The 10,659-nt window shown below is 40.3% G+C and overlaps 1 protein-coding gene across 1 annotated transcript in view; it reads right to left on the reverse strand.

The window, feature by feature from the left end:
* Window positions 1–256: 256 nt before the first annotated feature.
* Window positions 257–10,659, reverse strand: part of COL9A1 (collagen, type IX, alpha 1) — a gene marked incomplete at its 3' end in the record, with an annotated part of 45,098 nt that continues 34,695 nt past the window's right edge. Inside the window, exons 27-31 of the mRNA XM_009698337.1 lie at window positions 9,041–9,073; window positions 6,783–6,929; window positions 5,452–5,506; window positions 3,113–3,301; window positions 257–334 (exon numbers count right to left, since the gene is read on the reverse strand). Of these exons, the coding sequence (XP_009696639.1) occupies window positions 257–334; window positions 3,113–3,301; window positions 5,452–5,506; window positions 6,783–6,929; window positions 9,041–9,073 (502 nt within the window). The remainder of the gene's footprint in view (window positions 335–3,112; window positions 3,302–5,451; window positions 5,507–6,782; window positions 6,930–9,040; window positions 9,074–10,659) is intronic.

The following is a 10,659-nucleotide window of genomic DNA, read 5'->3' on the forward strand; positions in this document are numbered from 1 at the left end:
TTTTAATGCTTTGTATACATTTTTCCTAATCTTTCTACACTGAGATAAATGAGGTGGTAGCACTTTAGTAAAAGAACTTTTAATTCCGATTTGTGACTGTATCATTACCTACGAAATAAAAAAGTATGAGGTACAGTTATTTGAAAGTTTCTTGCTTAACGCACAACTTTTATCTTTTCAAGACAGCTTGAGGTATCAGTTCTGATTAAATTTTTATTACATCTCGTCCTCTTTATCCTCACCCTCTTATATTTACCTGGAAGACCTCTTGGTCCAGGGTAACCTTTCGGTCCTCTGCCTGGAAATCCTCTTTCTCCTCTTTCTCCTGGTTCACCTAAAGCAGAGTCACGAAACATTAGTTACAGCCTGCTTGGAGTATGACTTGCAGTAAGTTCCCTCTCAGTTAATAAGCAGAGAGTTCAGGTGGCTGTATATATTCTTAGCATCTTTGAATGATGTCCTGACATATGTCCTTGTAAGATGTTTGGGATTTGGTTGGGGTTTTTTTTCCCCCCATTTGAGTTATACTTAGAAGTAGACATGTTGGAGGGGAAAAAAAAAAAAAAAAACAAAACCAAAAAAACCAAAACACGCCCCACCACCTGGAGCTGAAGAGCAAGTATGACATGAAATACGCCCTTGCCTATGTAGCAGAAACAAACCACACTCATGGAACTGCAGAGGCTCTTGTGGCGTACAGCCTGAGGTTACTGGCCAAGGGCTTTTGCAAGGCCACACAACCTCAGCTACGAAGTACAAATTCTCAAGTGCTGGTCCTTGAGACAGCTAGCGCAGAGGAGCAGTGAGACGCTGGCTTGCACAGATTACAGTATTCTGTTGACAGTCACGTAAGATGTTCATAAAAGTAAAACAAAGAACTTTGTTCTCGTATACTGGTGTTATGGAGACTTTTCTTTGGTAAGCACTCAGCTTTTCTTCAAACTCCTATGTTGCTCCAAACACAAAGGATCTTAGTAAAAGGAAGCTTTTTTTGTTGGTTTGGTTGTAAAGTTTGAATTCTGTTCACTGTATATGTTCCATAAAAGTACATATATTTACCACTTGTAAATACCCTATGTAAACTCTGGATTTTTTTTTTTTTTTTTGCTGCAAGTCAAAAGTCACAAGTATATGCCTAATAATATTTGAGTGAGCTTGATTTTATACTTCTGTACTTTCTTGTACTGCAGTGAGGGAGGTTGAATAGACTGTTAGGTTTGTGGCTTGCCTAGAAATGGCACAGCAGAAAACGAGGAAGCTATGTAAAGGAATGCAAGAGTCAGTACAAAAGTCCAAGTCTTAATAAAAGATGCACACAGGGTACTAGAAGAGGAATCTTATCTCTACACCTCAGACTGCCCCGCCAACATGGAGTTTGAGCCCTGTCTTTGTACATACAGCTGCGGGCAGCACTGACATCAGGTTACCCATACATACTGCTGCTACTTCCAGCTCCCGAACACTTTGGAATAGCATTTACTGCTGCTTGCCCCCAACCTCTCCCGCTTCTTATTTCGGTTTCTGCCCTCCTTCACTACCCCAGATTGCTCATTAAAGTCACTGTAATCTCCGTCCTTGAGCCACCTCTTTTTGACTCTGTTGTTGATGCTGTTAAAATCACTGCATCTCCTACTATCTCATGGTAACACATTCTTGTGTTTCTGTCTCCTCTTTATCGTGACCTTCTAAACTATGCTCAACATCCTCCTCCTTTTACCTCTTCTCATGTCCTAGGTACCCTTTTCCTCTCACTCCGATCTCAGACAACTCCCATGGGGAAAGTCACTTCAGCTCTGTGACCTCTGTGGAACTCTGGGAACTACCAGGAACTGAGCGAAGCACTGCCATTTTTTCAGGTTGCCTGCCACGTACCACCGTGCTAGCTCTTGCACATGAGAGCATTCACCCCTTCTCTTGTATCTGTAATTGTATTTCAAGGTTTATTGTAAGGTAACTTGGAATTTGATCACAATTACGATAGTAAACAAAACATCTTGCTTGTCTGGGGGTGTTTTTTATGCTGAGTGCAGCGTGCTGTGTGCTGAATCAAATCAGATCACCTTTGTATCTCTATTTTTTGTTGCCTCTGCGAATACGGATGACATTAAATGAAAACAGTAACAGAGCTCCAGCACCAATGCTGTTAAGATTTGCTTTGTTTGTATTCTATTCCTTCTCTCAAGAGTTTTTCCCAATTTTACTTTCAAATAAAGCTTGGGACAAAAGTAAATGCTCTAATCCAACAACAGACCAGCTTTGTGCAGAAATACAATTTTTAAATAAAACCTTCCTTCAAGAAAACAAATTAAGATCACTGCTGAATAGAAACTAATACAGGCATAGTGGTCATAAGACTTTGCAGAAAATTCTACTGTGTAATCCTTTGGAGTAGTATAAAACCTCTCAGTCAGGAACAAAAGAGATTAACTCAGATCAAAGATTTTTTGTAAAGTGTAAGGTAAGTCAATTTTGTTATGGATTTGTCCTTTCCAAAGAAGCAAGCTTGTGCTACATGGTGCAATGATGTTAAATGTCTCAAGTATTATACCCAAATAAGGGACAGGTTGTTATTGGTCACTTGTAATGTGAGAAACTGGATAAACCCAGAAAAGTAGGCTAGGGAGTAGCAAATGATTCTGTTTATGTTAGCTTTTGGGACCACAAATCTTGCAGAAGTGAGGTTCACAACCAGACTGAGTGAAGGAAAGAGAGAATCGCTGCTGGAACTATTCAGCATAGGAAAAACACAAACCTCAAAAGTCCATGAGAAGGAGAATTAATATTGGGGAACTGACTCAGCTGCTTACTTCTAGCTCAAGGCAGATGCCTGTCCTTTCTCATATTGTAAAAGCGATTTGATGACAAAAAATGGATTTATAAACAAGTCTTGCTGCGGCTAGGCCAATGAGCCCTTTAATCACCGGGGCAACTGAGGCAACAGTTATAGGAAACAGCTTAGGTTCCTAATTCAGGATCTTTTGGGACTTCACATGTGTACAATGTACATCCACAACCTGTAATCTAAAGGAAAAAACAAAACCAAACCAAAAACACACCTACAAAACAAACCTGGAGTATTCAACAAATGCAAGCCAGTTACAGAATTTCTTACCTTTAGGCCCTTTACGACCGATCTCACCAGGCGGACCTTTAAGGCCAGGCAAGCCACGGGGTCCAAGCTGTCCTGGGAAGCCATTTTCGCCAGCAGGCCCTGGAGCACCTGGTGGCCCTGGTCGGCCAGGAAGACCTGGAGCACCAAATTCTGGCCTCCTAAGACTGGCTGCCAGCTGAGCTAGTTGTTCTGCAATGACAAGAGGGCAGAATTAAGCAGTAAGTGGACCTGAATGGAGAGATTCCCACCTTCACTCTCTTGCTACGGAAACTGACAGATTACAGGACAGCACCTTCCTTATGTACAACACAATTTACCAAAGATTCCCATGTTCACTGAAGAAGACGTGTACTCTCTTGCTACGGAAACTGACAGATTACAGGACAGCACCTTCCTTATGTACAACACAATTTACCAAGTTTGTTACATATAAGATATTCTCTTCGCACTACCAGTGGCAAACTGCATAGCCACACTGTGAAGCTGGTTCTTCTGAACCCTGCATCTTAAAAACTTAATGTTTGCAAGCTGAAATGACTCAAATGTATATGGTTTATTTAGACATGTCCTTATAATTTTCTGTACCATTTACATTTCAACCATCTATTAAGAAAACTTAATCATGCAATTGCTGTTTCTTAAAAAAGCAAATATCTCTCTTCACTGCTACTTGTTAATCCTGCCAACATCCATCTTTGCAAGAAGGAACAGCTGAAAAGCATGAAGGCAGTCATCTATGTTGGTCTGGTAAGTGCAGGTTGCCTTTTTCAGAGGAAAGAAACCTGCAAACTTGTACTCATGAGCTCAAGTTTGGTAGATAATTGAACATTTTATGTTGATCTTTCATTAAGGTAAATCAGCAGGAGCTTTGCTCTTCATTAGGCATAGGATCAGCTTGCCATTCCTTGGAATGGTCTAAACTAGCTATTCCCTTTTCCTTCTCCCCTTTTCAGGCCACTGCTGTAACAGCATGAGAGCAGTCCTCTCTTTCCTTAATGTTTCTGTTCTAGACTTCAAATCCATCTTCCAAGCTTGTCTTAGAAGTAACTTTCTCTGGATACAGCCACACACAACTCCATATGACATTATTGCTATAAAGTCTGCATGACTTGGTAAGACTAATTATTTTGTGTCCACAACCAAGAAATATTAAGAAGACTGGAGTGAGAGGGACAGTAGGATCTGAAATAAAATAGGAACTATAGCCAGCAGATACATGAGGAAGACTGGAGATAGCACTCTGAGGGCAAAGCCTACTGAGGAGCTGAACTTCAGTTACGGTTGTCTTTTAGCTGACAAGGTTCCAGGGACACACTTGGATTGATTTTTTTATTTTATTTTTTTTTAAAAAAAACATGACAGCACTGACAATTATAGGGGCTCTCAAGAGAGATGCAATGAAAAGAATCTAGATTTTTCCCATACCCTTCTCTTCACTGCTAATTCTGATGGTTATGAATAAATTCAAGCATCATATCTGATTTCACTATAATCCTCCACAATATTACTGTGTCTTTCAAGAGACCACTTTAAAAGGCCTTTTTATCCTACTTATAGAAAGTTTTAAAAACAAAAAATACCCTGTTGGGCAGTATCAAGAACAGTGTTGACTACTGAGAATTTTTAGATTAAAACATGACCAGCAATTTCATTCTGGTAAACTTTTAAAATTACAAAGGCGTAAAATCCCAAAGGACATCTTCAACAGCAAGTACTGAAAAGTCACTTTTGCGGTTACAGGGCAGCCTAAATTTTTAAACTCAGTAAATCCTGTGCACTCAACTGTATTAGAAAACCTCCAGACTTCTGTATGTGTCAAGAAGAACTAAGCAAATATAATTAGGGGTTTGAACATATGCCTATTGCTTTCATTTTATGGTATGTTATCTACAGAAAGCCTCTCTTTGCACTCTTTTTTTTTTTTTACCTATTTTGCACATTGTTTGCTGTAATCTAATGGCATATGAGTACAAATGGCAAAACAAACTTTCAGTGAGGCTGTGTACTTTTATATATGTAAACATAGCAAGTGATTTGTACACAAAATGTATGTCTATCATAAAAAACACTCCACTCTATGGCCTGGTTACTACAGTAATAATGTGGAATCAATAGGTAGTTCAACGAGGCTGCAAAGTACGTATAAATAAGGGGCGTCTTTCCCATATTCCCTCATATTGTGTCCACATTCATATGTGGGAAGATTTTCTGCCAGGTCCCCTGCTGAGGCCATGCTATTTGTTCTGGATAAGAGTGGGAAAATCTTGGTTGCCTCCACAGCAGTAGATTATTCTGATTTAAATGCACAAGACATATCAAATACTTTTTAGCATATTTACCTTGCATGACTCGCATGCAAACCTGCTTAATGTGCTGATCGGTTGGTTCTTTTCCCTAGGATTAAAAGAATAATAGTTTAAAAAAAAAATCAAATAATGAATACTCTGACCTTTTTGGTGCCCCACATTGGGCACTGAAAAGGACTGCTTTGGTTTAACCCCTGGTAGGCAGCTCAGCACCACACAGATCCTCGCTCATGCATCCCCAGTGAGATGGGGAAGAGAATTGGAAGGGTAAAAGTGAGAAAACTTGTGGGTTGAGATAAAAACAGTTTAATAAATGAAAAGAAATAATAATAACAATAACAACGATAAGAATAATAACAATAAATTGTAAGGAAAAGGGGAGAGGGAATAACAGAGAGAAAAATAAAACCCAGGACAGACAAGTGTTGCAAATGAAAACAAATGCTTACCACCAATTGACCAATGCACCGCCAGTCCCCAAGCAGCAGCCCCCCCACCAACCTCCCCCCTGGTTTTATTGCTGAGCATAACACCATACGGTGTGGGATATCCCTGGGGTGACTATTGTAAGGAAAAGGGGAGAGGGAATAACAGAGAGAAAAATAAAACCCAGGACAGACAAGTGTTGCAAATGAAAACAAATGCTTACCACCAATTGACCAATGCACCGCCAGTCCCCAAGCAGCAGCCCCCCCACCAACCTCCCCCCTGGTTTTATTGCTGAGCATAACACCATACGGTGTGGGATATCCCTGGGGTGACTGGGGTCAGCTGTCCTGGCTGTGTCCCCTCCCAACTCCTTGTGCCCCCCCAGCCTCCTCGCTGGTGGGGTGGGGTGAGAGGCAGAAAAGGCCTTGGCTCTGGGTAAGCCCGGCTCAGCAATAACTAAAACATCCCAGTGTTATCAACACTGTTTTCAGCACAAATCCAAAACAGAAGCCCCATACCAGCTACTGTGAAGAAATTTAACTCTATCCCAGCCAAAATCAGTACACCAATCAATAAAAGGTGTTCCAGTCCCTGCAAATGCAGCTATTCCAGCTGAAGTCAATTTGACTATCAAGATAGATGCTATGTGTGACACAGCCATGTATCAAACATGGTTTCATGCGCACTACAAGAGTGGGGCAGGCATTAAAAAAAAAAGGAACTGAACTAAAAGCTGAGGGCTCAAGGACCTAGCTGTATACAACTCTAAGATTTCTCTGGTGTACAAATGTGTCTGTTGTGAGGTACAGTGTATTTCCAGCTCTACCGTGACAGCTGAGTTTTGCATGCGTATGCATCTCCTGATGCAAAAAAGGAGCGGTGAGAGTGACAGCTAAGTGTTCAAAAGATGCCAGTTCCATGAAACCAGTACTTACAGCTGGACCCTGGCTGCCAGGCAGACCCGGGGCACCCTGTTCACCCTGCAAGCCTCGTGGTCCAGGTGAGCCTCGTGGCCCTTCCATGCCAGGCAGTCCCCGACTTCCCTCAGGCCCACGGGAACCAGGATCTCCAGGATTACCAACCTGACAATGAAAGAGAGGAATTTCAATGGACTGTGTTGTTAGATTCGTTCTGACATATCAAAATGGTGACAAGAGCTATTCGCAAATGCAAAGCAATGAATGCTGGGATGTAGAGTTGCTCAACAGCTTCTTTTTAAATAAGCGACTGGAGTCAGTGGTTATGTGATTTATACTTAAAAAGAGGTCTGTACTCCTCACTTAAAGGGAAGAAGTGGAAAAAAAGATATTCTGGCAAAAGAGGCAAATCGGCAACCCTAGTGACACGCACAAGACATTGGGTTTTTTGTCAAGGAACAGATCTCCTATACTTGGTTTCTACTTCTGCCCTTGTGTATGTCACATGCAACTTCTCTGGACATTAAGTGCTCCTTAAGTTAGAAAAATTCCAGCTCCCTGCTTACTCTAAGTGCCTTTCATGCCCTTTCATAGAGAGTACTACAGTATGAGCCTGTATTGCCCCAGGCTGCTTGGGAACACACATTTTTCCTTTGCTTACATCTGTCAGAGCCAGAGCTCACTGCACACAGGGTCTAGTGCCTACCCTTGAGTTTGCTGGCACAGGGGAGGGAACATCTTCACACAAACCGATGCTGACAAGCTGCCTGAACAGATGCAATGCCAGCTTATTTCACACAGGGAAGGGGTAGAATGAACTATTTTAGTGGTATAAGCATTCTGACCCGTGGGGAATGAAAAGATTGACATGGCTACATCAATATGCCTACTGAAGTATATTTAGTAAATAAAGCTATAGCTACTGCTGCAGCAAATTTTCTAAAAGTGATTAAATATCATGCAGAGTGAGAGCTGTGCCAACAGGTACCTCTGAGTTACTTTCAATGCAAGTTATTTTACTACTGTTAATCAATAGAAGTACTAATAAAGGAAGAGAAGACCCAAAAGCCAAACAAACCCCAAAAAACCCAACAAAACTCAAAACAAAAAAAGCAGAAAAAAAAATCCTACATACTTACACCTTCCCAAATCTACTGAGGAAAAAATAAAAAGAACGATGCCCACTGAAAGAGATGCTCAAGAACAAATTACTCAGCTGTGGTATCGATTAAGTCCACAAGATGGACCCATTTCAGTTCCATCTATGCTGCATCTCAGACAGCTAATTGCTGTCTCTGGCAGAAGGAAAACCAAAGAGCATGCTTCAGTAGATATATTAAGACAACGTCAAAATTCCCTTCGTGGACTATACAACCAGGAAGCCATCATTCCTTTCTTACCCAGTGTGGTGATTTATCAGGTTCCCTGATGGATTTCTTATCCCTGTGTATGTACTCACTAGGATGACAAGCACTCTAGGGTCTCATCAAAAGAGGATTTAAAAAAAATCTAGGGGGATAAAACTATGGATTTCGCCTCTACACTATCTCTTCCTCATGTAAGTCTTGTACGATCTTAATCAGCAGTAACCACTCTCTAGCTTGCATTTACATAGCCCCAAAGTCACACAGGCCACTGAGAACACACAGCCAGCCCCAGCTCCCTGAGGGCAGAACTGTTGATATGTTTGTATCACAGCCCAAACTGTCAGCTGCTGTAACAATCCCACTCTTCAGTGATCCTGAAATAAAAGAATGCGTTCAGCTCTCAAATTCTTTTTGTTATGTGACATAAAGCTTCTGCTCACCTTCCCCATCAAAGCTATCATTTTGTTATTTCTTAAAAAAACAAACCAGAAAAAAGGAATCTGGGCCATAAGTACTTCTGCTTTCACAGACATCAGAGTCCTGCTGCCAACTTTTTCACAGTGTAAAGATTACAGGCTGCACACAGCCACAGCACTAAGCCTCCTTTCTATACAACACCTACTGTACAAAGAGTGCATTCATCTCCTTAAAAAATAAAAAAATTGGCCAGAAAACTGCTGCTGAATGATGCTTCTCTTTTGTGGAGTTTAGAATTCAGGATGTTAATTCCTTTCCAAAGCTAATTCATTTTAATATTAACTGTATTCAAAATGCTGTTGGAACTCATTCAATTTAACTACGATAAAGAGCTCAGCTCATTATTTGTATTTTCTTTCTTAAATCAGGAAACCATCTATCTGATCTACTAGATCTCTTTATTTCTGTAATGGTGCTATTCATTATACTTACAGCTCCCTTTGCTCCTGGTAATCCCATATCACCCTAAGCAAAAACAAGACAAACTATATTAGAAGAGAGTATCCATTATCATAGGCATTACAAATGCAGTAAACTTGATAAGATTTTTTTCACTATTAAAAAAACCTCACATATTTAGTTGTTTTATGCACAATGGCACCTCAAATGAATTACAATTCCTTTGCAAATAAAACTGAAATTTCAGATTTTCTTTTTTTATTTAAAAATTCTTTTATAAAAAAAATTTCTGAAAGGTACAAGCAAGAAAGCATGTTTACTATAATTGGTTTTGTATTGCTTATCTTAGAATTAGACACATAGCTCTAAGCTCTCAAACCACAGTTACAGCACAGGACAATCTTAGCAGATTGCTTGGAAATCTTTAGAGGAGGCATTTTTCGATCAGGATTTTCTAGTTTGACAGAATTACAGATATTTTACAGTGTGGTGTTAGCCCTGACAAAACAGCAACAGAAACCAGGCAGGTGTCTACTCAGCGTGCTGTGAAGAAGCTAAACCTCTAGAAGTTCCTGTTCCTGGCTTGAACAACCCTGAGATCCCTCTATCGCTTGACTGAGAATAAGTAGTCTAACTAGTCAGAAGTTTTTAGTTTTCTCTTTGAATTGGAAGAAAAAATGTTTCAAAATCTTGTCATCACCTGTGAAATAGATTAACACATCTTTGATGTTTTCATATTATTCTTGGGGACATTTCTGAAAATTGTATTTTCCCAGTTCCTAAATATCATTGCTGAAATAATGGGTTTCTAAAGGTCAGGAAGGCCACTTTGTCTGTTAATGACTATGCCATAAGTGAAGTAGAAATAACAACTGTTACCCATTTAAAAACAGACTAACTGGCAGCACACTTCAATAACCCACAGTATTGCTTCCTGGAAATCTGTATAGTGACGGTAAAGCTGCATTACTGGACATCTAGCTTACTAGGGCTGTTAATTAACTTTAAAAGCCTTTCAGAATTGCAGAGCATAGGAAAAAAGTGCTCATTTCCAGCGCACAACCTGGCTATCGTTTTTAAAATAGGGAGCAGTTTACTTCCTTTTGAAAGAGCAAGTTCTGGCTTTGCTGGATGGGGCCCCATCGGAGCCACTGCATTAGTGCATTTCTCTTTCTGTAGGAAAACAAATCCCCTTTACCCAAGGGCACATGACCCAGGCATTACCCATTGTGAATTCACAACATGCCACGTTCCTGCAGTATATACACCTTCCTCCAGCAATATTACATTGCCACAGCCCCTTCCCAGACCATTCTGCCTCTCCCTAACAGCCAGTTGCTACATCTTATTTCTAAAGACAAAGGCAATACAAAAATATTTCTTAAGTCTGAGTTATTACAAGTATTTATTATCTGTGCTCCTGTTCCACCTGAATTAAACTACCTCCTCATCCTCACTAACTCAAACACCAAGAATTTATGTGTGTGTGCAAAAATATATACGTATTTATATATAAATGCTTGGTGTATATCTACATATGTATCTATCTATCTATCTAGTCACACACAGACACACACCCCTTCAAGGCAGCCTGTACTGTATTGCACAGCCCATAGAATATGTGTATTTCAGAGTGCTTTCAAACCAGCAGG

The sequence above is a fragment of the Cariama cristata genome, unplaced genomic scaffold, assembly GCF_000690535.1.
Source record: "Cariama cristata isolate BGI_N322 unplaced genomic scaffold, ASM69053v1 scaffold20114, whole genome shotgun sequence".
Classification (NCBI taxonomy): Eukaryota; Metazoa; Chordata; class Aves; order Cariamiformes; family Cariamidae; genus Cariama; species Cariama cristata.